The sequence below is a fragment of the Rhineura floridana genome, chromosome 4 (assembly GCF_030035675.1).
Source record: "Rhineura floridana isolate rRhiFlo1 chromosome 4, rRhiFlo1.hap2, whole genome shotgun sequence".
NCBI lineage: Eukaryota > Metazoa > Chordata > Lepidosauria > Squamata > Rhineuridae > Rhineura > Rhineura floridana.
Window position 1 is genome coordinate 68,828,041 of NC_084483.1, and position 26,075 is coordinate 68,854,115.

Here is a 26,075-nt window from a genome sequence, read left to right on the forward strand (position 1 = left end):
ATAAACTTTCTTTGCAAGCCACTTTGAGTTTATTATAAAGAAAAGCAGAGTATAAATTGTAAAGCAAGTTAAACTGTAAAGAGTTACAGCTAAACAATCAAGAAAAAATACCTGCCTTGTTAGGTACAGTGAGGTTCCGTCACTCCGCATTACAGCAGAAAAGTCTCCTTTTTCAGATAGATAAACTATTCCTGTTCCTTCTCTGGAAAATGGTGAAACAGAAAGCAGTAAAGCAACTATATGCAACACACAAACAAATATTCATGATCTTACAGCGCAATCCTAACCATGTCTACACAGAAGTAAGTACTAATGAATTTAATGAGGCTTACTCCCAAGTGAGTGGTGTTAGGATTGCAGCCTTACATCACACTTGTTTTTCAGTAAAATATAAATATTCCAGATATCTCTGAAATTAAGGTTATTTTAAAAACAGGGTGGTTGATTGTGTGGATGGGAGAAGGATCTTTCATAAAAGGTTACCCAGAAGGGAATGCAGCCCTTGGGCTGAAAAAAAGGGTCCCTGTCCCCTGCCCTGAAGACACAAAACAAATGCCTAAAGATGAAACTGTTAAGTATCCTCCTTTACACTGCCATCTGGACAGCCTCCAGCAAAAGTAGCATAAGAGACTATGAGGGGCTGAGAGTTTACGGTTCATACCTCTGAGGTTTGAAAGTCTTAAGTTCCACTTATGTGTATTTTACTTATTTATTAGATTTATATCCCGCCCTTTCTCCCAGTAGGGGCCCAGGGCAGCAAATACTTATTATACCACGAGAAACATCAAAACGAAACCCCACATTGCAGATAAAAAGGAACACTTGGTATCTAAAAGGGAGGTCCACATGCTCCCCACCATCCCTAGTGTTGAAAGAATACTGGAAGGGGACAATGTGAGGCCACACAGCCTGTCCCTGCTGTTGATACACATTTCCCCACCATCCATGCATTTGGCTGGCATGGGAAAGGGCTCTACATGTGGCTCTTCTATACAAGGGGGGGGCTCAGCTGAACCATATGGAAGAGGTCTAAGTGTGTACATTAATATGAGCATTGAGCCCTTTCCCATGCCAGACAAATGTTTGGGCCATAGGGAAATGTTTCCACTGCCTGCACTGGCAGGCCTGCAACACAGGGGGCATGGCGAGCCTGCACAGTCTCCCTCAAATATTCTTTCAACATTTGGAAGCAGGGGTTCATGTGAACCTCCCCACTGTGACACTGTTTTGACCTTACACAGAACAAATCAGAGTAAGTAGGTGCTTCAGAACCTGGAGGGCTCTACCATCTATTGAAGAATTGATGATTGCACACAGTTCAGAAGTTGTAAACAGAAGAACCCCATCCTACTTTGATTTCTTAAGGAGCCCTTTCATGCCCAGCATCTTCAAAACTTCTTGACATTTCTCTTGATAGAATGATTCTCCAGAATATTCATCAAAATGCACTCCCAGACGCTGAATGGTCCCAGCAAGATAAAAGGAAATCAGAGTTATCATGAGACAAAGACTATCTCTCTTTTTGTAAATACCCCTTAATACACATGGGACTCTGAACCAGGCAAAGCAGACAGTGTGTGAAAACAGCTTTTTAAAAATCCAGGTTTACTTAAAACAGATTATTCAGCAGCTTTAATGTTTCCTTATGGGCCATCACAATACATCATATAGAAATGTTGTAATAACCTGCCAGTTTAATTTCCAATGGGGATATCACTGTTCTGTTGGTACGGTTAATTGCTGGCATGATTAATTATCCCAAACCTTTCTTTATGTCCAATTCTAGTCTATTTACTTTCCATCAGATGTATAGGCATCCACAAATACTTGCGCAGAGAGAACAATGCATTGGAATGCATTAACAGAATATGTCAACACTATCTGACTCTGCCCCACTTCAGACATACACATCTTTCAAGAGCTAAAGCAGACAAGTCAACAGAAATAGGAGCAGAGATTTTCATAGCACCATTTTCATATTATTGTATGTGAAATCAATTTCTCTATGACATTTTCCTCTACTATTTATTAACTAACAAAAAATAAAAGCCAAGTAAACTTTCATTTTATTTTTAAATGAAATGAATGTAAATTGTATATAATTACTGAAAGAAAGAGTCCAAGTCAACACCTTGTACATCCGGACATATTCATCAATGCTAACATCTCTAAAATGTTGCCACAATGACATTGCTTTTTCTTCATGTGCCTCCAATTTTCTAAAGAAATTTTGTGCCAGCTTTTTAATGCTTTCCTCCTCTTCTGATGCTTTATTGACCTGTACATAAACCTATACAAAACCAATGAAAAATACAGATCAGCCTCAACTTAAAAGAACTCTCTCTATCATAAAAGGGCCATAGCTCAGTGGTTGAGTGTATGCTTTGCATGTAGAAGGTTCCAGGTCCAATCCCTGGTGATCCCTAGCCCAGTGCCAAGGATCTCAGAAAGCAGGACTGAGAAAAACAACTGACATGAGAGACCCTGGAGAACTACCAGGCTAAAGGAATCATAAGAACGTAAGGAGAGCCTGCTGAATCAGGCCAGCATCCTGTTCTCAGAGTGGCCAACAAGATGTCTGTAGGAAGCCTGCAAGCAGAACCTGATCACAAGCACCCTGTCCCCTCCTGCAATTTCCAGCAACTGGTATTCAGAAACATACTGCTTCTGACCAATGTCTTGATTCAGTATAAACGACGCTTCAAGTGTTCAAGATATAATAAAGTCTGCACTGCCAAACAACAATTTCTAGAACACTACCAAATGAACAGCACCAGCATCAAAAGCTACCAAATGTTTATAGTGTTTCACTTCTGGCCTATGGCAACCAGGCAAACAGTTAAAATAGAAGGTTGACCTAGCCCAGTATTGTCTGCTCTGACCAGCAGCGGCTCTCCAGGGTCTCAGATATTCCCTATTACCCGATCCTTTTAAATGGGGGTATGCCCCTGACTGAACCTGGGACCTTCTGTATTTAAAGCAGGTGATCCACCAGCGGGCTAATGTCCCCGCTCCATTCTAGCTATTCCTTTCTTTTGTAATACTTAAGGAAATCTTCCCTTTGGGCCAGAGGACTGGTGGTATAATACTAAATAAATATAATTGAAAAAAAAGCAGTGTTTTAAGACTCAATTACTTTTATTTTATTTATGAAAATACTTATATACCGCAGTTTCATTTTTTAAAGAAATCATAGCAGTATAGAACCAAATATATATACATACAATAAAAAACCACATAAAAGCCATATTTCATATCATTAGCAGCATGGACTCTGATTAACTTTAAAGCTTTTTCAGACTATTTAACTGTACATTAACGTACCTCAAAAAGATGCCGTAAAGGATTAGATTTTAGCTTCTCTTCAGAACCAAACTGCTGGAAGCCAGCTCCCAACAAACCTGGAATTTTATAGCCGATATATTAACAAAACAGAACAAAAGTATGAACTGCAAATTGGTATTTTTGTTTATTTTTCTGCAATAAAAATGTATCACCTTGCTAAGTAATTGTCAAGGGTAGAATAACCAAAAGCACTCTGGTGCCTAGTGCAAAAGAAATCAAGCCAAGAGATTAAGCCATGTTCTGAAGCTGGTTTAATATCCCGGCTTGTTTCAAAACTGGAGAACATTGTTTTCTGATTGGGTCAAAATAAGAAACTATAGTCAATCAGAGATCATGGTTCGATTGATCGCACCACAAAGGGAAGAGGGAAGGGGCTGCTTGTGTGGCTGAACAGCTCATTCCTGTCTCAGCCAGTGCGGAACCAAGCTAACATCTATGGAAGGAAATTAAAATAGGGCTAAACCCCATTCAAATTAATGTCTGTAGGAACATAATTGCTTTGTGGCTTAGAGGCTGTGTGCCTGCCAGATTTTCAGAAGGATGCAATTTAAAGCCATCAACCCAAAAGCTGCTATAATGGAAATCCTGACAGATCATTAATTGCAGCAATGCATTTGGGAAGCAAGGCTATTTAAAAAAAATGAACCATGGTTTTTGGAACAATGCTTGCATTTTCCAAAAACCTGTTAAACAAGGCTGAACTGTGACAAGGGTCACATTCGGTGCTGCACTCGTTTTTGCCTCTGGCCCCACACACCACTACCGTGGGGGCCCCAGTAGGTTGTCCACAAGGAAATATGGCCCTTGGACTGAAAAAAGGTTCCCCATCCCTGTACTACACCTATCGTGAGACAGAAAGAAAAAAAATTACTTGCCAAACTGCATGCCCCAATCTCCAAGGTAATTTATTCTCGTAACATGATGTCCAGTTGCTTCTTTGAGATTTGCTATGAAATTTCCTGAAAATAAATCACAGTAATTATTGACCCCAGCGGTACACTTCTTCCCCAAATGCTCATTTTTATGTAACACAAACTCCCTTTTATTCTTATTACTTCCAACAAATATAATTGCTCCACAAAGACAGTTCCCTGCTGGATCTCTAAATAACTAGTCTCAATGTTCTTTTAAAGAAACACCACTTTAAATCAGGGTTAAAGGACCTTTTCATTTCCACTGTGTTCCATTCATGCAAGAAACACAGTAATTTGAGGCCTCTAATCCATGCAAGTTTTATTACTTCCATATTACAAATAGGTAAATGGGCACAAGGTTACGCAAAAATGTGCAGGCAACAAGGATAACAGGTGAAGCAAAACCTTGAGAATAAAGTTGTAACCCACCCTGTTTTGCCTCCTCTGTGAATTAGAGCCACGGGGTGTGGCATTCAACTAACTTTTTGCACTAGCACATGGATTAGTGCTAGCACAGATTTAAGGGGCACGCGAGAGGGGAAAAAAGGGAATTGTTCCATTGAGCAAGGATAAACCCTTGTGCCAACGGAATCTTAGCCTTATCGCTATGTTGAATACAACCCAGTTTCTCCCAGACTCTGCGTTGCATATGGGAAACCAAGGCTGAGAAAAGTATACATGAGAAGCATGGGCTCCAATGTTCAGATCAATGCCTTTACTGCAGATACAGAATTGATCACAGTCCTGTCTCTGGAATGCTTCTTACTGGAATTGTGTCTAACATGTCTAATCCCTGCCTCGCTTGACTCTTCCTATTGCTTACCCTTGTTTTGGCTATTTCAGAGAGACCCAAATTGGCTAAGAATGCCTATATTACAGCTAGAGGAATTCACATAACACCACATCAGGATTATTATCGTTTATTAATTTATGAATTGCCTTTTACATATGTCTCAAGACCATTTACAAACATACCATAAAAACAGCTAAAAGTACTTTTTAAAACAGTACAACCCCCCCCTAAAAATAGGTGTTCTTTTGTATTGTTTTTAAACCTAAGGCCGAAAAGTCAAAAGGAAAGCCCTATATTTATGTTCAATGGGGCTTCCAACACTTCCCAAAATACAGGGTTGGCATCCAACAGATTTTCCCCCTGTAGCCATTTGTTATAGTTAATGTCCCTCGACATCAGGGCTGGGGAACCTTTGGCCCTCTAGGTATTGTTGGACTCTGCCCCAGCTATCATGGCCAATAATCAGGGATGATGGGAATTGTAATTCAGCAACATCTGGAGGGCCAAAGGTTCCCCATCACTCATCTACACAGTGGACAGACTGAGCAGGATCATGGCTCACGGCAGATTGTGGAAAGACTTCTGTTGTGGGCGCTTCACTGGGCAATACAAACTACTGTATTTTTATGAGCCCTGCTTTTATGAGCATGGTGAAGTTAAAAGAAGAGAAAGCACACAAGGAAGACACCACCTTGCTGAACCCAAGGAACAATTTTAGAGGGTAGGCTTAAGAAATGAAAAAGAAGAGCTTGGGATGTCATGGTAACATGCCTTATACCAGGTCAGACTATTTGTTCATAAAACCAGTATTGTCTACTCTGCTGGCAGTGGCTTTCAAACAAGGATCTTTACCTATCTGGAGATGCTGGGATCCTCTGCATGCAAAGCATGTGTTCTACCACTGAGCTATGTTCCTCCGCTGGAGGTCCTTCGTCCAAAACATTACAGCACCACTGCTCCAACACTGAGCTTGAAGTCTGAATTAATACTAGCTGACCACTGTTCTGTCTACTATTGGGTCCAGTGTGCAGCCAGCTGAATATATTGTTTTATTATACACTGCTCTTCCTCTGGAGAGCTCTTACCAACTCACTGGTGGTCTCCAATCTTAGCAACATATTAGGCCAGACTTACTGAGTTTCAGCAATACCTTAAGAGCAGTACTGGAGTCTACTATAGTGCCCAAGCCAAAACATCCATACTCTCCCCTATAAGGGGGGGGAGGTGGATGGAAACACCCAATATAAGCAGGCCGGTCAAATGCAATGCCCTCTGGAGCATTAGAACAATAGGATTTTCTTCTTTTAAAGCTGACATAAGAGTTATAGCTTACCTATTATTGTAGAACGCAAATGACCTACATGAAACTTCTTTGCAATGTTGGGTGAACTGCAAGAAATAGCAACAGTTACTATTTGGGGTTAATGTTCTCCCCTTGTTCAAAAAAGGCACATGTACGCATGCATGCACATACACACACACACACACTCAGTTGTCATGCCACCCTCTCCCAAACAAAAGGGTTTCTATCATCTCATGCAATAAAAAGGAAAACATGACTGGCATGTAAACCCATGAACATAGCTAATAAAAAAAAATAGATGAGGATCCTGGCAGAGAACCTCCATTCCTAAATGAGTGCATTGGCAATTTCTCACCTCAGAACTAAATGTACCTTTGGGAGAATCATAATAGAAGCATCAGGTTGTATTCAACACGGCAGTTCCATCTGCGCAACTGACTTCTGCATGTGCAACAAAACGTTCCCTTCCTTTCCTGCTGCCTAGTCTTCCTGTGGCCTCAAAATCTGCTCCAGAGGGTAGGGGGACACTCCGGAGCAGATTCTGGGGACGCGCAAAGGGAAGAGAGGAAGGGGAAGTGCTGCTGTGTGTGTGAAAATGCGCTTGGGTAGCACTGGATACAACTTATTATCTTCAGAGGTTGATATGCTAGTCCATAGCTCATTTGTATACTATTCTTCACATGTGTTTTCCCCCTATATTTTACTGAATGGGATAATGTAATGTTTGTATCATAACTGAAGTGGGAGAAAGGGAGAATGCAGCCTGAATGCTTCATCAGAGGAGTTGCAGTATTTAATACATTCCAAACTTTAAAAACAACAACACAAACCCCTCTTTCAATAGTTAACAGAATTCAAGCAATCATCTATCTTCTTTGATGAGACACAGCCACCACTTTATCAACCCACACAGACTCAGCTAGACATAATTCCGCAGGCCGCCATGGAACACAAGCAGAGAGGAGTCACCTTGCAGAAAAGTCTATATTCAGCAACAAATTCAAGATGACTAAAAAAACTTTGCCAAGTATCATAATTAGGGGAAGGACAGAAACAATCTAAACCCAACTCAGCCCAATTAATCTATGTTGGTTTATAGCCAAAGATATTTGCATAACCAGACTGCAGACTCCCATGGAATCTAAGGCATTTTAGAAATATGCTTCAAAATAACTGAGGCTGTAATCCTCACTGATTTGCACACAATGAGGGAAGAGAGACTCGGTTTGCCATCAGGGGAGGCTGTTTCCACCTGCCTTGCCCCACCCTCCAGCCCTGGAGGCCTTCAAACGCAGCTTCTTTCGGAGGACTTTCTGGCCCTTTGGGTTAGGCTGTGGGGGTTTGGGGAGATTTTTGTATCAGCTTGGGGGTTAGTTTTTAAATATTTTTGCTTTGGCTTTGTTGTTGAGCTTTATGCTCATTATGTTGTGATGTACTGTATACAGATATATTTTCTTAATTTAGTGATTATACTCTTTATTATGTGTTGTGTTATTGCATTGGATTATTTGTGTGAACCGCTTTGAGTACATGTACATTTGTGGAAAATGCGGTATATAAATAAACTTTAATAATAATAATAATAATAGCACTGTAAACCTATGTACTCACCTAAACTCAATTAGAAACTTTCTTTTGGGTAATCCTGAGAAAAGTTCACTCTTTATTCCATACTTGGAGCCATCCTCAAACACTTGCTGCAATACTGTCTTAGGAGACAAGAAAATATATCCAAAGAACAGTATTCATTAATAATAAAGCAATTCAGAAACAAGTCGGTATCTTTCAGCATTGTTTAAAACAGGGATGGTAAATTTATGGCCCTCCAAGTACTGTTGGATTCCTAACTCCCATCAGCCCCAGTCACTCTGGGAGTTGTTGTCCAACGATACCCGAAGAGCAACAGGCCTTCCATCTCATGCAGTTTCCCGCTGACAAAAAAGAAATCAGTCCCATATTTGTTTCTTATTGTATGTTCAATTGCTTCAAAATTTTATTTTATATTTCAAGTATGTTAAAAATTAGTTTTTAACCAACAAACAAGCGTGTGAGCACACACAGAGAGGTTATATTCTAAGCTTACCTTAAAACGACAACTCTGGCACTGTCAAAGTGATCTCCCTCTTCTACTTTCCCCTCCACTCCCCTTCTTTTGTTGTGTCATGTGTTTTTGGCTTGTGAGCCTCAGGTTTACATCAATTTAGTTTGATTAATGTGATCTGATTTGGAAGTCAGTACTTGTCTGAAAATGGGATCTGGGCCCAACTCCAGGCCGGCACAGCAATCTGCCTACCTGCCCCCCATCTCCTGCTCTGGCCGGCATGCTCAGCAGGGTATGGATGTGCACATGACCCCAACGCTCTGTTAAGCCCTGCCAGCCAGTGACCAAAATTAGGATCACTCCCTTACCTGGGAATGCAACTGGACTTACTTCTGTAGACACCAATAGGATTGCACGGTAGAACTTCCAAATCTCAGAATTCTACCTCATCCCTTTCTAACCTTGAAATACTCACATTTTGCTTCAAGTGGGCATATCTTGAATGCACACATGCTCATTTTAATAAACTGAAGCAAGAGTACCAGCTACTCTGATCTCCAGGCTTCTGTGACTTTATAGCAGGTTACCAAATATCTGTAGTGGCCTTGCAAGACTAACACAGCAGCCTGTGTTTACTTCAGGTTCTGTCTGTTATTTATTTATTGAAGTTCCTTGTCCTCTCTTGGTGAACTGGGAAAGCTTCTCTTTTGTAAAGCATATTGAAATGCTTCAGTAATTAAACACCTCATTCAAATTCATACCACTACATTTCTGGTTTCCCAGCTTGCAAGACTGATATAGCAGCCTGTGCTGCTGATTTTTAACTTGGCAAAATGAAAACTCGTTTTAGTTTGGTGTGTTAATTGTATGCTTTGTTTCATTCTTTTTAACTGTTATTCTATTTCTATTGTTTCTTTCTAGTATGTTAGCACCTTGGGAACAAAACAGTATGATAAATAATTAATAAAAACTGCAACCCTGAACACTCACTAGGCAGTAAGCTCCACTGAACATATTGGGACTTACCTTTAATACATGTACAGAACTGAAATGAAAATGCTCCACAGTAGCATCTGCACTGAAAACCTACGATTGATATAGTATGTAGATTTTTGGTTTACATTCAATCACTGCATTTTCACTGTTTTAATATGCATGAAAAATATCTCTTACCTTTGCTAATAATTCTCGATTTATTGTGAAGTTTACTGTTCCTTCGCCTGCACTGACAGCACTCACCACTGCATCACATTTTAGCTAAAATAAAAACAAAACACATTGACAACAGCAGTTTACACAATTAATGAGCAGCACAGTCTACACAGTTTTGTTAACAGTATTGTAAGGCCACTTGTAAAAGCAGCTATTTGTGAATTATAGGCCACATTCACACCATACTTTAAACGGTCATGGCTTCCCCCGAAGAATCCTGGGAAGTGTACTTTGTAAAGGGTGCTGAGAGGTGTTAGGAGACCCCATTCCCCTCACAGAGCAACAGATGGCAAAGTGGTTTAACAGTCAGTCCCTCTTCCCAGAGAACTCTAGGAATTGTAGCTCTATGAAGGAAATAGAAGTCCCCTAACAACTCTCAGCGCCTTTCACAAACTACACTTCCCAAGATTGTCTGGGGGAAGCTATGACAGTTTAAAAGTGGAATAATAATGGAATAAATACATGGTGTGAATGTGGTCACAGGGACTGTAGCTGTTTCTCCTGTACAAGCAGATCTTAATTACATTTTGAGAAAGTTGTGAGAAGTACTTTGTGCTGCGTTTCACTGTTGCAAAGATGAGGATGACATACCCTTCACGTTATTAACAATGTGAACGCTCCTGGACAAAGACAGCACTTTTGAGCACCCATTACATGTCACTACCAATGAGAATTACAATTAGCATGTTAGAGTCCTGCTCTAAACACACCTATGTGTATATAAAGCCACATAGAAATCATTGCAAGTGTGTTAGGGAGTTGTGTGTTAATAAAATGATTTCCTCCTAGATTTTTTTTTTTTTTTAAACAACTGATGATCCTAAAACCTTTGCCGAGAGTTGGCCAGAAAACAGTCACTGGTGTTAACAAGGGATGGGCAGATATAAACCTGACGTGCATAAATTGTGGTCAACCTTTGAGGTGCATCCACACCTGGCCATTTCCAGCCCACTAAACTATTTTCCTGGCCATTCCCTATATGCACATTAAAAGCAAAAGAAGGAAAACAGAACATATAGGTCTATAGGACCTCCATCTCCCTCTGCAAGCACCCTGTCCATGTGATCACAGGTCTGGAGTGTTTGCACCTTGTGCTGGGTCAGCAGGACAGACTGGGGATTCTGTTGGTGTACTGCCCACCCTGCTGCCCAACAGACTCCCTAGCTGAGCTGACGGAGGTGGTCTCAGGTATACTGTTGAGATCCCCCACACTGTTGGTTCTGGGGGATGTCAACATCCATGCCAAGGCCACCTTATCTGGGGCGGCTCAGGATTTCATGGTCTCCATGACAACCATGGGACTGTCCCAATATGCCATTGGCCCAACACATGTAGCAGGGCATACTCTAGACTTGGTTTTTGCAACTGGACATGAAGATGGTGATCTGAATGGGGGGGGCTTACATCAGTCCCTCTGTCATGGACAGATCACTGCTTGCTGAAGTTTAGACTTACAGCGGCTTTTCCCTTCTGCAAGGGTGGGGAACCTATTAAGTTGGTCCATCCCCAGAGACTAATGGATCTGGATGGTTTCCAAAGGGCTCTGGGGAGTTTTCTGGCTGATAGGGCTGGCGCTCCTGTCGAAACCCTGGTTGAACTGTGGAATACAGAAATGACCCGGGCGGTTGACATGATTGCTCCTGAGCGCCCTCTCCTGTGTAGAGCTCATACGGCTCCATGGTATATCCCAGAGCTGAGAGCGATGAAACAATATAGGAGACAGCTTGAGTACAGATGGAGACGAACTCCTGGTGGATGCAGTTATACACTGGTAAGTGCCTATGGTAAGCTGTATTTAGGGGCAGTGAGGGCAGCAAAAAAACCAGTATTTTGCTGACACTATCAAATCATCCAGCGGAGCTCTTCAGTATTGTCCAAGGACTATTACATGCTGGCCCCAGGGACATGGTAGAACCATCTGAGGCCCAATGTAATGAATTTGCTAGGCACTTCCAGAATAAAATCTTTAGCATCCGCCGGGACTTAGACTCCAGTGTTATAGCAGGTGAATCAAGCGGGGTATCCAGAGCACAGCCTTGTCCCGATTCCTTGGATGAGTTTCAGTTGGTGCAGCTTGAGGACGTTGACAAGGTGCTTGGACAGGTTCGTGCAACCACTTCTGTGCTGGATCCTTGCCCTTCTTGGCTAATAAAAGCTAGCAGGGTTGGAACAGCCGGCTGGGCCAGGGAAGTGATTAATGCCTGTCTGCGAGAGGGGGTGGTCCCTGGCGGCCTGAAAGAGGTGGTAGTGAGACCACTCCTGAAGAGACCCTCCCTGGACCCAGAAAATCTTAATAACTATAGGCCGGTAGCAAATGTTCCATTCCTGGGCAAGGTCCTTTAACGAGTGGTTGCGGGCCAGCTCCAGACACTCTTGGATGAGACCGATTATCTGGATCCATTTCAGTCGGGTTTCAGGCCTGGTTTTGGCACAGAAAGCCTTGGTCGTCCTGTATGGTGACCTCTGTTGGGAAAGAGACAGGGAGAGTGTGACTCTCTTGATTCTCCTTGATCTCTCAGCGGCGTTCAATACCATCGACCATGGTATCCTTCTGGAAAGACTGGCTGAGTTAGGAGTGGGAGGGACTGCATGGTGGTGGTTCCGCTCCTACTTGGCAGGTCGGCTTCAGAAGGTGGTACTTGGGGAACATTGCTCAGCACTCTGGACTCTCCAGTATGGGGTTCCGCAGGGATCAGTTCTGTCCCCCATGCTGTTCAACATCTACATGAAACCATTGAGTGCAGTCATCCGAAGCTTTGGAGTGTGTTGCCATCAGTATGCTGATGACATGCAGTTCTATTTCTCCTTTTCATCTTCTTCAGGTGAGGCTGTCAGTGTGCTGAACCGGTGCCTGGCTGCGACAATGGACTGGATGACGGCTAATAAACTGAGGCTCAATCCAGACAAGACTGAGATGCTGCTAGTGGGTGGTTCTTCAGACCGGATGGTGGATGTCCAACCTGTCCTGGATGGGGTTACACTCCCCCTGAAGGAGTGGGTTCGTAGCTTGGGGGTTCTCCTAGAACCATCTCTGTCACTTGAGGCTCAGGTAGCCTCGGTGGCATGGAGTGCTTTCTACCAACTTCGGTTGGTGGCCCAGCTACGCCCCTATATGGACAGAGATAACCTGGCTTCAGTTGTCCATGCTCTGGTAACCTTCAAGTTAGATTACTGCAATGCACTCTACGTGGGGCTGCCTTTGAAGAAGGTTCGGAAGCTGCAGCTTGTGCAAAATGCAGCGGCCAGATTGGTAACAGGGACCAGACAGTTCAAATATATAAAACTGATTCTGGCCTGCTTGCATTGGCTGCCTGTATGTTTCCGAGCTCGATTCAAGGTGCTGGTTTAAGCTATAAAGCCTTACACGGCTTAGGACTACAATACCTAATGGAACGCTTCTCCCGACACGAACCCACCCGTACACTACGCTCAACATCCAAGAGCCTCCTCCGGGTGCCTACTCGGAGGGAATCTGGGAGTCTGGCAACAAGGGAGAGGGCCTTCTCAGTAGTGGCCCCCAAATTATGGAATGATCTCTTTGATGAGGTGCGTCTGGAGCTAACACTGTTATCTTTTCGGCACCAGGTCAAGACTTTCCTCTTCTCCCAGACATTTTAGCATGTGTTTTTAAATTGTTTTTTAAAGATGTGTCTTTAAATTTGTATTTTGTTTTTATTGTTTTTAATTGTTGTAAACCGCCCAGAGAGCTTTGGCTATGGGGCGGTATACAAATACAATAAATAAATAAACATAGGAACCAGCCTTAAGGCTAAACTAAGGATGGGAAGCCTATAGCCCTCCAGATGTTGTTGGACTCCAGCTCCCATCAGCCCCAGCCAGCATAGCAAGAGTTGATGGATGTTGTCATTCTGCAAGATCCAGAGGTCCACAAGCTCCCCATCCCTGGGATGTGCTATTTTCTTTTAACTGAATAAGTGTATGAGTACATCACAGTGAGTAGATTTACAGATACCTGCTTTGCCAGCTTCTGGGCTTGAAGCTGAATATCTGACCTTGAGTAATTGCTAGAGCTAGAATCTAGCACAGAACTCATGAAGAGTTGAAAATCAGCAACATGCCTAGAAAAAGAAGAAATTCAGGAAAAAACCTCAGAAGCTACTGTACAAGTCAGAAGGAACCAGACTTGAAGTCCATTAAACATGCCTGGAAATATCTTGGGCTATCTCATATCCCAAAGTTGATGCTTATGTGTGACCACTGTGCCTGGGTGGCTACAAGCTATATATGGGTTCTGCTCAGCACCCTTCCACCGTCAGCCATCAGAAGAAGCAACTACACCATAGGCAGCTGCTTGCCCTTCGACAACCTAAAAGCTCCAAGCCTTAGGAAAATGCTGGGGTGGTTGAGAGCAACTCAGGTTATGCCCAGCACAATAGGTTGGTTGAATTCACTTATCAGAGCTGTCCCACAAACTGTTGTGAGTACTACAGAAACACTTTGCACAACGACATAAGGGGTGCTACATCACAGTGTGGAAAGGGATCACACACCTACATGTCTGCATGAGAGATGATTGCAGGATCCCATTGAATTGCAATATCCCATTGAAAAGCCTTAACATCGGGGGTGCAGTTGGGGAAACTTTTTGGCCCAGCTGGTCCCATCTTTTGTCTACCCCAGCCTGAAGGCCAACTTGGTGGCAAGGTCACCTACTTGTCAATCATCTGATGTCACGATTATGTCAGGTGACTGAAAGGTGTGTGGTCTCACCCACCTGTCAAAGTTGACCAGCAAGTGGGGGGTGAGGTGTCTTTCCACCAGCAGGCTTGAACTCTCCACACATCAACTCAAATACTGTACATCTCACTAAGGTCAGTGAGGATTATTCCCAAGAAAATGTGCATAGTATCAGAGCCATGAACTTAGATCCTATGCAGAGTATGCCTAACTCTGCATACGACCACAGTTGTTGAATGCAATCCGGTGTTTACTGAGAAGTAAGTATAGCGAGTTCAACAGGGCTTAGTCAAGCATGCACAGAATTTCAGCCTTGCCAAGCAAGCCAGAAGAGAGGGAGAAGGGAAGAACCAAAGGGGTTCCCTATGATCTGCCAGTGCAGAGCACATTTTTCCATTTTCACATCCTTTTGAGGGTGCCCTTTCCCCCCCATCCCTCATGCTTTAAATGTTTTCCGTCTTATTGTTTCCAATGAGAAGGAAAATACTTCCACTAAGCTGGTGTCTTCCTACCTTCCCCCACATTCCGGGAGCATGTTGAAGGACTGGGAAGGCTATGGAACTTGTCAATTCATGTCTTTCCCTAATCTGCCCTCCCCACTTTTCCCCTTACTCACACAGGTAAGGCAAGGACTGTGGAGGTTTCTACAGTGACAGGGAGGCCTTGCAGCAGGGGTGGACAACTGGATCTGGCCCGTGGGCCAGATCCTTACCCCCCCACACACACCTATCCTCTGAGCCAACTTTGACAGCTGGGTGAGACTGCCCAGCTATCAATTACCTGAGATTGTTATGACGTCAGATGTTAACTTCAAACAGCCCCTCTCTGAAGTCCGTTCTCAGAAGCAGTTTGGATTAAACTGTGACTGCAAATGGACATTTTCCTCTACAGACCGGCAAGCTATCTGTAATTAAAAATGTCCATTTGCAGGCTTGGTCTGGATTGAAATTGAGCCGGCATATGGAAAAAGCAGGGCTCACAGTGAGGCCCTCTGGCAAAGAAAAAATCACTTTAAACTCCTAATTGTTTCTTTGGAACTATGCCTTTACCTGTCCAGCACCCAATATCACATATGATGTCAGATGTGGGGCAGGTAGGTGTGGTTTGGGGAAAACTGCCTCACGTCCCAAATTTGGACCCATGATGGGCCTAATTAGGCTAGAAGTCCCCCATCCCTGCCTTACAGGTTTGATTCCCATCCCCAAGGGCTGACTTTTCTCTCCATTCCCAAAGAGGAAGATCTGAAAAATCCAGTGGCCCCTTCTGGGATGCCCTTCCATTAACTACAGGATTGTAGCCTTAATGTTAGAAGCCTAGGTGGAAATTTTGCATATCAAAATATCCAAAGTTTATTAGCACTGGATTTCTTTTAAATACTAAAACATTTATAATACTTCTAAAATGTTGTTTCCCAAACAATAAACATTGACTAACGTAAATATTAGCAGCACCCTGAATCGTAATCATTTTGTTTAAGCATGGCAAACAGCTTTTAAGCAATTAAACAGTTAGAATATAAAATATAAATGCTTTACCCTTTTTTGGACACAGGAACAGCGTATATTGACTTAATTAAGTTTTCTTGTGGCATCTCCAGAATTTCTGAAAGCTAGATTTAAAACAAAAGATTGGAACTAGTTAGAAGGAAGTCAATAATATTCTTCTGACACAAGTAATAACAGATTAGACTCTGAAGATAATAATAATAATAGATAATATTATTTCTAAAAATATCATTAAATTTATATCCTGCCCTTCCTCCTAAAACAGCCCAGGGCAGGATATAAATTATAAACAAGTATACAAATCCATGCTGATGTTGCAGTGTTGTGCAGAAACAAGGGTGTCAATGCACACATGAAGCATCATCCTGTCCTCCCACCTGTGAAAGAGGTTTCCCTGTTTATTGGAAGCCAGATCCACATACATTTTTTCTGCATGTGCAATTCCTGCTTCCACTGAAATGAACTAAGAAGCTCATTTGTACAGGAGCTCTGCAGCTGCCTCAGAATGCACACAGCTCTGGATCAGGGCTCCTTCGAGAGGAAAGGCAGGGTATATATTTAATTAATAACAAGAATAATTTTTAAAACAATTCCAGCATGTCCTAATACTAATGTCTCACCACAAGAAACTGAGAGAAATGTAATCAAAGTACTCACATAACTTTTAAAAATCGTGTCATCATAATATAATGATGTACACAGAAGATACACTAAAGTATTTCCCAGCCTTCAGGCTAGACCGAAAGTGCACCTTCACTTGAGATGTAAAGACACCCTTGCATCAGTCAGATTTAACACAAATGTAAACCTACATTACCCAGTATGCTAAATTGCCATTATTCTACCTTCTCTTGAGCATTGACTTCATGTACAAGCATAGAAGAGACTTAAAGACAGTTGAAGCCTTGAACATGAAACTACTCTAAAAACTGTATGTATGTACTCCCTTCAAGTCAATTCCAACTTAAGGCGACCCTGTGAGGCTGAGAGGCAGTGACTCGCCCAAGGTCACCCAGTGAGCTTCATGGCTATGTGGGGATTTGAACCCTGGTCTCCCAGGTCGTAGTCCAACACCTTAACCACTACACCACACTGGCTCTCCCTAAAAGCTGTAACAATTATCAAAGATTGGTAAATTCCCAAAGCGATGTGTTCCTTGTCCTAATTATTGAGGTAGACAATGTAGCCACATTTTCTCAAGAAAAGGTAAAGCTGTATCTTAAGAACATAAGAAAAACCCTGCTTGATCTGGCCAATGGCTCACCTAGTCCAGTGTCCTCTTCTCGCTGTGGCTAATCATATGCCTATGGGAAGCCCACATAACAGGACCCTGAATGCAAGAGCACACTCCCCTCCTGTGTTTTCCAGCAACTGGTATTTAGAAGCTTCCAGCCAATATTAGCCCAACAAATATGATTATGGCATAAGCCAGTGGTTCCCAATTTTTTTTCCTCATGGGCCACTTGAAAATTATCGAGGGCCTCGGCAGACCATTTACTGATTTTTCTGTGGGTGTAGCAATTGTAATGTACTGTGACAGATGTCATATGATTTTTAAATGTAGTTTTACAGATATCCTACGCACCACCTGAATGACGCTCATACCACCATTCAGGAACCTAAGGCATAAACTTTATGGACTAGAGTCCACTTCATCAGAAGCATCTGATTAAGAAAACTGTGATCCACAAAAATACAAGTCAGTCAGATACAAGAGGATGCATTTAACTAAGTCCTACTCAGAGGAGACCCAGTGGAATCAATGAACTTGTTAGTCATGTCTACCAAATTCAATGGATCTACTCTGAATAGGATTAGTACTGAATGCCAGTGCATCCTGTCTGGCCCAAAGCTCTCTGTGGTCTCATGGCACAGGTATGGCCATCAATGCACAACCAAAATAGCCAAAGAATGTAGAGAGAGAAAATAAGTAACTGGGGGTGCACACCCCAAAATGTGCCTCAGGCGAGGACAAATCATACCCACAGAGAAAGGGGAGAGTGTCCTCTATGAGATGCCTGGCCCAGACCTTCTTGTGGGCACATGGCACAGATATGGGCATCTATGCACTAGCAAAATAACTAAAGAATGTCAGAAAAAAATAAGTAACTGAGGTGCCCACTCCAAAATGTACTCCCAAGCTAAGGGGAGTGTTCTCTGCGAGAAGCCAGTGCATCCGTCCTCTGGAAGCATAGCATAGTCAAGGGCATCTAAGCACACACAAAAAAGCCAAAGTATGTAGCAAAAAATAAGTGGGGGTTCCCACCCCAAAATCTCATGTGGACTAGCTAGGACAAAACATACACATGAGCAAAGGGGAAAGTGTTCTCTGAGAGATGCCAGTGCATCCTGCCTGGCATCAAGGTTCTTTTGGGCTGACGGTACAGATAAGGGCAACCATGCACAACCAAAACAGACCAAAAAAAAGTGATTGGGCTGCCCATTTATTTCACAAGCCTGATTTGATTCAATAACGGTATTGTTATGCTTGACGGGGAGAGTCTCACAATCATGGAGATATATCATACAGCATACATATCCCAATGTGTATTTTGGGGTTCAAGGACACAAAATATAAAAGTTCAGGGAGCTGTGAACTTTCTTTGTTTGTGTGTTTCAAACTGTTGAGCAAATAAGGAACTGGCAACTAGTAATCAACTTCAGTACTGTCACTCTGAAGGCATCTGACAACTTTCTCCTATCATGCAGTTCACTGCACTGCTCCTGCGTAGGAACCACATGTGCACCTTACACCGTTCCCACCATCCAATCTCCTTTAGATTAGAAAAGAAATTGAAGGGGTACAGTGCCCTCACCCTCCAGACTCCCTAAGGGACTATCCCCAGTGGTGGTGCGCCCATTGGCATCAGACATCCAAGGGCTGTCGGGCTTTTCAGCCAGAAGATTGCAAGATTGAATGCAGCCTCTCTCTGGACTCAGGGTCAGGCATGGGGCCCAGTCCTTCCAGCACTTTACCAGAGAAATCACCTGTCTCAAGAGACAGCAAAGCAGGGGAGCAAGCAAAGCACCCAGATGGTCAAGTACTCACTCCCATAGTAAGTCTTCTCCATTCCTCCAGTGCTGCAGCTTTAAACAATCATGGCTTTCCCCAAAGAATCCTGGAAACTGCAGTTTGTGAAGGGTACTGAGAGCTGTTAGGAAACAATTCTATTTCCCTCAGAGAGTTAGTTTCAAGAGTGGTTTAACAATCAATCCTTTTGCCAAGGGAACTCTGTGAATTGTAACTCTGTGAGGGGAACAGGAGCCTCCTAACAACTCTCCACACCCTTGGCAAACGACAGATACCAGGATTCTTTGGGGGAAGCCATGACTGTTTACAGTGGTATAGTGCTGCTTTAACTGTATAGTGCAGATGGCACCTAAGGTGGCACAGACTGTAATCTTAATAAGATGCTTGAGAGGCAGAAAGGTGAAATTTGGATTAAAAAAACAAAAGGGGATCGTCTTAAATTCACATGATTTATTTATTTATTTTTTACAGAGGATACCTTACAAACAACCTTCAATCACAGATCACTTATTTGTCCAAAGAACTGTAAAAATCACTTTTTGTCATTTCCATGACACAAAACCACGAAGAATACAAACTTTATCATTTGAGGAGACATAACGAAAGATGTATGATTTCTGCGAGCAACAGTTTCTCCGAGACTGAACCCACCGCGGTTGATAATCTTTCCCCAGTACGTGCACAAGTTAATTACAAAGAGGACAACTTACTGACTGCAGTGCACTTAAATTAAATTTATGCTGCTCCATCCTCTCATCTCCCCAACCTCTGCAGGGACACTGCAGCAAGAAGGAAGAAGAAACTCAAGTGCAAGACAAGCAAACAGGCAGGCCCAACTCCCCTAAGAGGGCAGGCGAAATCAATTATCGCTCCCAAAGGAGAAACACATTAGAGAATAACGGGAAATAATACCTGAGCAGCAATGCTCCGCCGAAAACAACACGCCGCCATGACTGTTGCTAGATTACAATTCACCGCACTTTCTTTCCTTCCTTCCTCCTCTCTTCTCCCCTCCCCACGTGACGTAGACCAGCCCAAATTGGGAGAAGCCGCCGACCTCCCGCTGCAAGTTGGATCGTACCACTTTCTCTGACTGGGCAAGCCCGAAAGAGGGTCACATGACTGGGAAGAGCAAACTGGACCATCTGATATCATTTACAAAGGGGGGAGCGGTTCGATTCCGGAAGTACGCGTGCGTTTCCTGGAAAAGGAGGTGGGCTTCTTGAGTCCGGTCATGAACTTTGCTCGGGTAGTCTTCATACTGTTTTGTAGGTAGCACGCTAATTTAGTGTGGCGTCCGAGCCTCCAATTGGATTGCGGAAGTGCGCATGCGCTTCCTGGAGTCCCTTAAGAACTTTGCTCGGGTAGTCTGCATGCTGTTTAAGTAATGTGGCATGCTCTTTAGTATAGTGAGCATATTATACATATACAGTACGGATCTCGAGCCCCCACCATGAGCACGTGTTCAGTCTCCAAGGTGAGTCAGAAGGGGGAGGGGGAGCAATATTCCCGCCCTGACTCAGTCCACGCGCGCGTCTGGCTGTCTAGTTTTGTGTCCCCACGCGGAGGTGTCTCGCCATGTTGAGCCCATCACTTATATTGGTGGCTGCGTGGTCGTTCATCGTCCTTTCCTCGGGCATGCGCATGTTTAATCAGTGAAGCAATTTCCTCGATTTTTCTGTTAAAATATGCTGTGGCTGTAATATCTCATAAGCGACTGTCGGGGTGCTTGTCCCAGAAATTGCTCTCCCAGTACTCTAAGCCTTATCTCGATTGTTATTATACAGCCACGAGAGTGGCTGTATAGCCAGCATGGATTTTTCACATTCCACAGTGTTAAACTGAAAATACCCCATGTCGTTCTGATGCTTCCCATAAGCTCATTTCAAAACAAAACCTTACAAAACGTATAGTACTGAACTCAGAAACGCTTGCTTAACAACCCTGTCAATTTTCAGGGCGATACACAAAGTCAGAATCGAGAGTTCAAAGTCTAAAGAGAGAGAGAAAAACCTCAGAGCCCTTTTGGACTTTTTTCTCTGAGAGTTCTCATAATCTGTTGCAATTCATTAAAAATCAGCCATGTTCACAGAGTACCTGTAATCCTAATACTGACCTTGCCCCATACTCTGACCTTCAGCTGCTGCAGTTTAAAAGTTAAAAAAATGCCTGGCTGATTTTTAATTAATTTAAGAGATTTTGGCTGGAAGCCTATCATAACGCAGGGCATGCTGAGTAAGAACCAACTGTCAGTGTTCTAAAAGCCACACAGCTACTGGGCTTGGCTAATTGGGGCCACACCCACACCAGACTTTATTTCACTTGAGACAGTCATGGCTTCCCTCAGAGAATCCTGGGAAGTGTAATTGGGAAGGGTGCTGAGAGGAGACTCCTATTCCACTGACAGAGCTCAAGTGGCCACTCTGATTGAAGGTCTGTGAGAGGAACAGGGCATCTCCTAGCAACTCTCAGCACCCTTCACTAACTACACTTCCCAGGATTCTTTGAGAGAAACCATGACTGTCCAAAGTGAAATAAAGGCCTGGTGTGGATGTGGCCAGGGACAGCTTTGGTTTAAATTTGGGTGGGAGGCTACATGTGCTTGCTGTAGAATAAAAAGGTGGGAGAAATGCTGAAAAGCAATGATACTGTTCAGTGTTTTCCTTTTGCTCTCTGCTATCTTTTTGATGCCTTTTGAAGACTTTTCCTCTTGTAACAAGCTTTTTAAGTTGAGACCTATCCCAGTCTGCATTAGAATTGCTTTTAATGTTTTCTTTAATAATGTTTTTAACCTTTTTTTTAAAAAAAGATGTTTTTTAAAGCTTTTAAAATGTTTTTAACATTGTTTTGTTTTAAAGTATTTTAAGGTTTTTTATGATGTCTTAAAGTGTTTTTATCATTTCTGTTTGCCGCCCTGGGCTACTGCTGGGAGGAAGGGCGGGATATAAATCAAATAATAAATAAATAAATAAGGAAAGGGGCTTCCGTTCTGCTCAGTACCCACCCACCCAATCTCCCTCCCCTCCCCACTCCTCCCTCAGGTCAGTGTTGGACTACGACCTGAGAGACCAGGGTTCGAATCCCCACACAGCCATGAAGCTCACTGGGTGACTTTGGGCCAGTCACTGCCTCTCAGCCTCAGAGGAAGGCAATGGTTAAAAACACCTCTGAATACCGTTTACCATGAAAACCCTATTCATAGGGTCAACATAAGTCAGGATTGACTTGAAGACAATCCATTTCCATTTTCAAACATGATTGCACAGAAATAAATCCCATTGAACTAAAAAAGTATGCAAACAATCAAACCCTGCCTCCCTTCTTCTCCCTCCTATTCCCTCCCTCTTCCTTCCCCCTTCCTTTGTCCCTCCCTCCCCATCCCCTCCTCCCCCACCCCTTCCTCCTCCCCATGGTCAGTTTTGCCTATCTTAAGCATGATTACACGGAAGTAAATACCATTGAACTCTGTAAGCATGCAGATGATCAAACCTGCCCTCCCCCTTCCTTTGCCCCCTCCATTACAGTCCTTCCCTCTCCCCCTCGGTCAGTTTTTCCTATCCTAACCATGGTTGCATAGGAGTAAGTCCCATTGAACTCAATAAGCATGCAAATTATTTATTAGATTTGTTAGATGCTCATCTGGCAGAGATTAGTCTGCCACTCTAAGTCTGATCAGACCTGCTTTTTTCCCTCCTTCCCCTCTACCTTCCAACCCTCCCCCTCTCCCTCTCCCCCCCGGTCAGTTTTACCTATCCTAAGCATGATTGCAGGGGAGTAAATTGCACTGAATTCAATAAACATGCAAATGATCAAACCTGTCCTTCTCCCTTCCCCATCCTGCCTGCTCCCATACCAGTCCTCCCCTCTGTGTTTCCTCCCCTTATCCCCTGTGGTCAGTTTCACCTATCGTAGGCATGATCGTATGGTGGCCGCCCAGCTCCAGGGATTCTTGAATGAAACGGATTATCTGGACCCATTTCAGTCTGGTTTCAGGCCTGGCTATGGGACAGAGACGGGTTTGGTCGCCTTGGTGGATGACCTACACAGAGAGCTGGACAGGGGGAAGGTGTCCATGTTGGTTCTACTGGACCTCTCAGCGGCTTTTGATACCATCGACCATGGTATCCTTCTGGGCCGCCTTGCCGGGATGGGACTTTGGGGCACTGTGTTACGATGGCTCCATTCCTTCCTGGAGGGACGTACCCAGAAGGTGGTACTGGGGGATTCCTGTTCAGCTCCCTGGCTGTTGACCTATGAGGTCCCTCAGGGTTCAGTTTTATCCCCCATGTTATTTAACATCTACATGAAACCGCTGGGAGAGGTCATCCGGGGGTTTGGGGTTCGGTGCCATCAGTATGCGGATGACACCTGACTCTATTTCTCCTTTCCACCTAAAGCCAAGGAAGCTGTCCTGGTCCTAAACCAGTGCCTGGCATCAGTGATGGACTGGATGAGGGCGAACAAGTTGAAATTAAATCCAGACAAGACAGAGGTGCTCCTGGTCAGTCGAAAGGCAGATGAGGGAACAGGGATTCAGCCTGTGCTGGATGGGGTTACACTCCCCCTGAAGACACAGGTTTGCAGTTTGGGTGTGGTCCTGGACTCAGCTCTGAACTTGGAGGCCCAGGTCTCTGCTGTGGCCAGGAGTGCTTTTGCCCAGTTAAGACTGGTGCGCCAGCTGCACCCGTTCCTGGAGACGCCTGATTTGACTATGGTGATGCATGCCTTAGTTACATCCATTTTAGATTACTGTAACACACTCTACGTGGGACTGCCTTTGAAGACTGTTTGGAAACTTAAACTGGTACAAAGAGCTGCAGCCAGAGTGCTAACTGGGGCTGGTTATAGGGACCATACGGCTCCCTTGTTACAACAGCTCCACTGGCTGCCAGTTTGTTTCCAGTCACAATTCAAAGTGCTGGTTTTGACCTATAAAGCCCTACACGGCTTAGGTCCAAGCTATTTTTCAGACCGTATCTCCCTATATGAGCCTGCCCGGGCCCTGAGATCTTCAGGAGAGGCCCTTCTCTCAGTCCCAACACCTTAACAAGTGCGTTTGGTGGGGACACGAGATAGGGCCTTTTCGGTGGCTGCCCCTAGGTTCTGGAACTCCTTTTCTAGGGAGGTACGAATGGCCCCTTCCTTGCTATCCTTTCATCGGCAGACAAAGGCTTTTTTATTCCGACAGGCTTTTAGTATAGAAGGTATTTAAGATAGGACTCTATAAGGTCGGTTGTATTGTCCCATGGTTTTACCTGTATTATTTAAAAAAAATATTGTATTTTAGGTGTATGCTTCTTGGTTTTAATGTCGTGAATAGTTTAATTGTATTTTAGTTGTATATTTTTGTATGCTTCTAACCATATGTAGTTTTTATCTGTAAGCTGCCCTGAGTTCCAGCTTTTGAAAAAGGGCGGGGTAAAAATAAAGATTCATTCATTCATTTATTCATGATCTCAGGGGAGTAAATCCCACTGAACTCAATAAGCGTGTAAATGATCAATCCATTCTCAGCAAACTTGGACAGGATCCCATTTCTTACCTCCCGGATTAAAAAGCAGGGAAATTCACTAATAGGCAAAAAACCTTGCGGTTTAAGAATGTACCTATAGCCCACAGGTATTTCTATCAAACTTTAAAAAGCAGGGAAATTGGGCAGCTATAGTGAATACACCAGGGGAGCGGGAGACCTGAACTCCTCTCTGAGATATTGTACTGCCCTACAAATTTGTCAGAATGCAAACACAATTTGGGTTGGTCTTTCACAGTCCAATCCACTTCCTGTGTAGCTTGCAAGAATTTGGTAACGTGCCTCTGAGCATATGGTGAGTGGTGACAACACCTGCAATCAGCCCAAATAATAGAAAGAAGACATGTGCTGTGCTGATCTTGTTTTAGCAGGGAGGAAGCAACATTATTAAGACAGTTGATATAGTTCAGATGGTCACTTTAAATATGTCTGATTTCCTTTGCAATTTTAGTGAAGTTTCCTATATGAAATCATTTTCTTTTGTTTCTGTCTCTGTGAATATGTGAAGTACAACAACGCTTTGCAAAATTTACACTAAAAAAACTCCAAACATAATTGTGGAATAATGGCACTGACTTCTGCAGAATAGTCTCCAGTGGATCTTAGGAATGTCTCAATTTGCACAAGATAAAACAGTGGGAGGTGAAATATATTCTAGCAAAATTCTAGGTGTGCTGTATGTTTTTAATTGACCGTGCCCACCTTGCCTTAAATGAAGGCTGAAAACATGCATCCTCTTTTTCCCCACAGCTAAGAGTAATTGCTGAAGTAGCAACATATTGTAATCAGTCTGATTTTACATCAAACTGCAGTTTCAGATTCAACTGTTAATGCACCCAAAATAGAAATAGAAGATAACCTCCAATTTGAAACTCAAAAGGCTGTCTGCACCATCATATGACATTGACCAACAAAAAGGATTTGAAATTAATATAATAAATTTGACACAGATTTCTGGATGAATAATGAGGGAAATAAAATTTTCTAGTTTAGATTATCTGTAGAAACATTAGTTACACAGGAAAGAAGCAAAGTAAGAAGAACAACAACAAACATACACAAATAAAATTCTCTATCTTTGGAGATGGCAGGTGTTGCCACCACTCACCATATGCTGAGAGGCACGTTACCAAATTCTTGCAAGCTACACAGCAAGTGGATTGGACTGTGAGAGACCAACCAAAATGGTGTTTGCATTTTGACCAATTTGTAGGGCAGTCCAATATCTCAGAGAGGAGGTCAGGTGTCCTGATCTCCTGGTGCATTCACTATAGTTGCCCAATTTCCCTGCTTTTAAAAGTTTGATAGAAATATCTGTGGGCTATAGGTACATTCTTAAACTGCAAGGTTTTTTGCCTATTAGTGGATATATATATAAAAAGTGTAAATTTGTGCCAGACGAAACTCTGTATCCACTGCCTGCCCCAGGCAGAAGGAATAGAATGTTTGGAAGGTACAGCTTTTTCTCCTATGGAGATGCAGTGAAAGGAAGCTTTGCTTGATGAATATTTCACTGGAATGCAGCTGGCAGAAGGTCCAGACCCTTGCTGTGGTGGTGGTGAGGAAAGATGACATTTTACAGAACAAGGTACACTATGGACTATATGCACACTGTACATTTAACCCCCCCAAAGAATCTTGAGAACTAGTTTGTTAATGGTCTTGGAAATTGTAGCTCTGTGATGAATAAACTATAGTTCTTA

The 26,075-nt window shown here is 43.2% G+C and overlaps 2 protein-coding genes across 7 annotated transcripts in view; one reads left to right on the forward strand and one right to left on the reverse strand.

Moving 5' to 3' along the window:
- RARS2 (arginyl-tRNA synthetase 2, mitochondrial) overlaps positions 1–20,082 on the reverse strand; it is a 36,125-nt gene extending 16,043 nt beyond the window's left edge. Inside the window, exons 1-11 of one of the 2 annotated variants that reach the window (XM_061623293.1) lie at positions 19,755–20,081; positions 15,842–15,915; positions 13,582–13,687; positions 9,570–9,653; positions 7,967–8,064; positions 6,386–6,441; positions 4,221–4,304; positions 3,325–3,401; positions 2,132–2,290; positions 1,352–1,458; positions 116–202 (exon numbers count right to left, since the gene is read on the reverse strand). In XM_061623293.1, coding sequence (XP_061479277.1) covers positions 116–202; positions 1,352–1,458; positions 2,132–2,290; positions 3,325–3,401; positions 4,221–4,304; positions 6,386–6,441; positions 7,967–8,064; positions 9,570–9,653; positions 13,582–13,687; positions 15,842–15,915; positions 19,755–19,997 — 1,175 coding nt within the window. In that variant the 5' untranslated portion in view covers positions 19,998–20,081. Of the gene's footprint in view, positions 1–115; positions 203–1,351; positions 1,459–2,131; positions 2,291–3,324; positions 3,402–4,220; positions 4,305–6,385; positions 6,442–7,966; positions 8,065–9,569; positions 9,654–13,581; positions 13,688–15,841; positions 15,916–19,754 lie in introns of both variants that reach the window. The other variant, XM_061623292.1, reaches the window with a different exon arrangement.
- The window catches only part of ORC3 (origin recognition complex subunit 3), a 64,562-nt gene continuing 58,442 nt past the window's right edge, over positions 19,956–26,075 (forward strand). Inside the window, exon 1 of one of the 5 annotated variants that reach the window (XM_061623287.1) lies at positions 19,956–20,319. Coding sequence is in view for 1 of the 5 variants with exons in the window: in XM_061623291.1 (XP_061479275.1) it covers positions 20,296–20,319 (24 nt within the window). In the remaining 4 variants the exon portion in view is untranslated. The remainder of the gene's footprint in view (positions 20,320–26,075) is intronic. The other 4 variants (XM_061623286.1, XM_061623289.1, XM_061623291.1 and 1 more) reach the window with 4 other exon arrangements.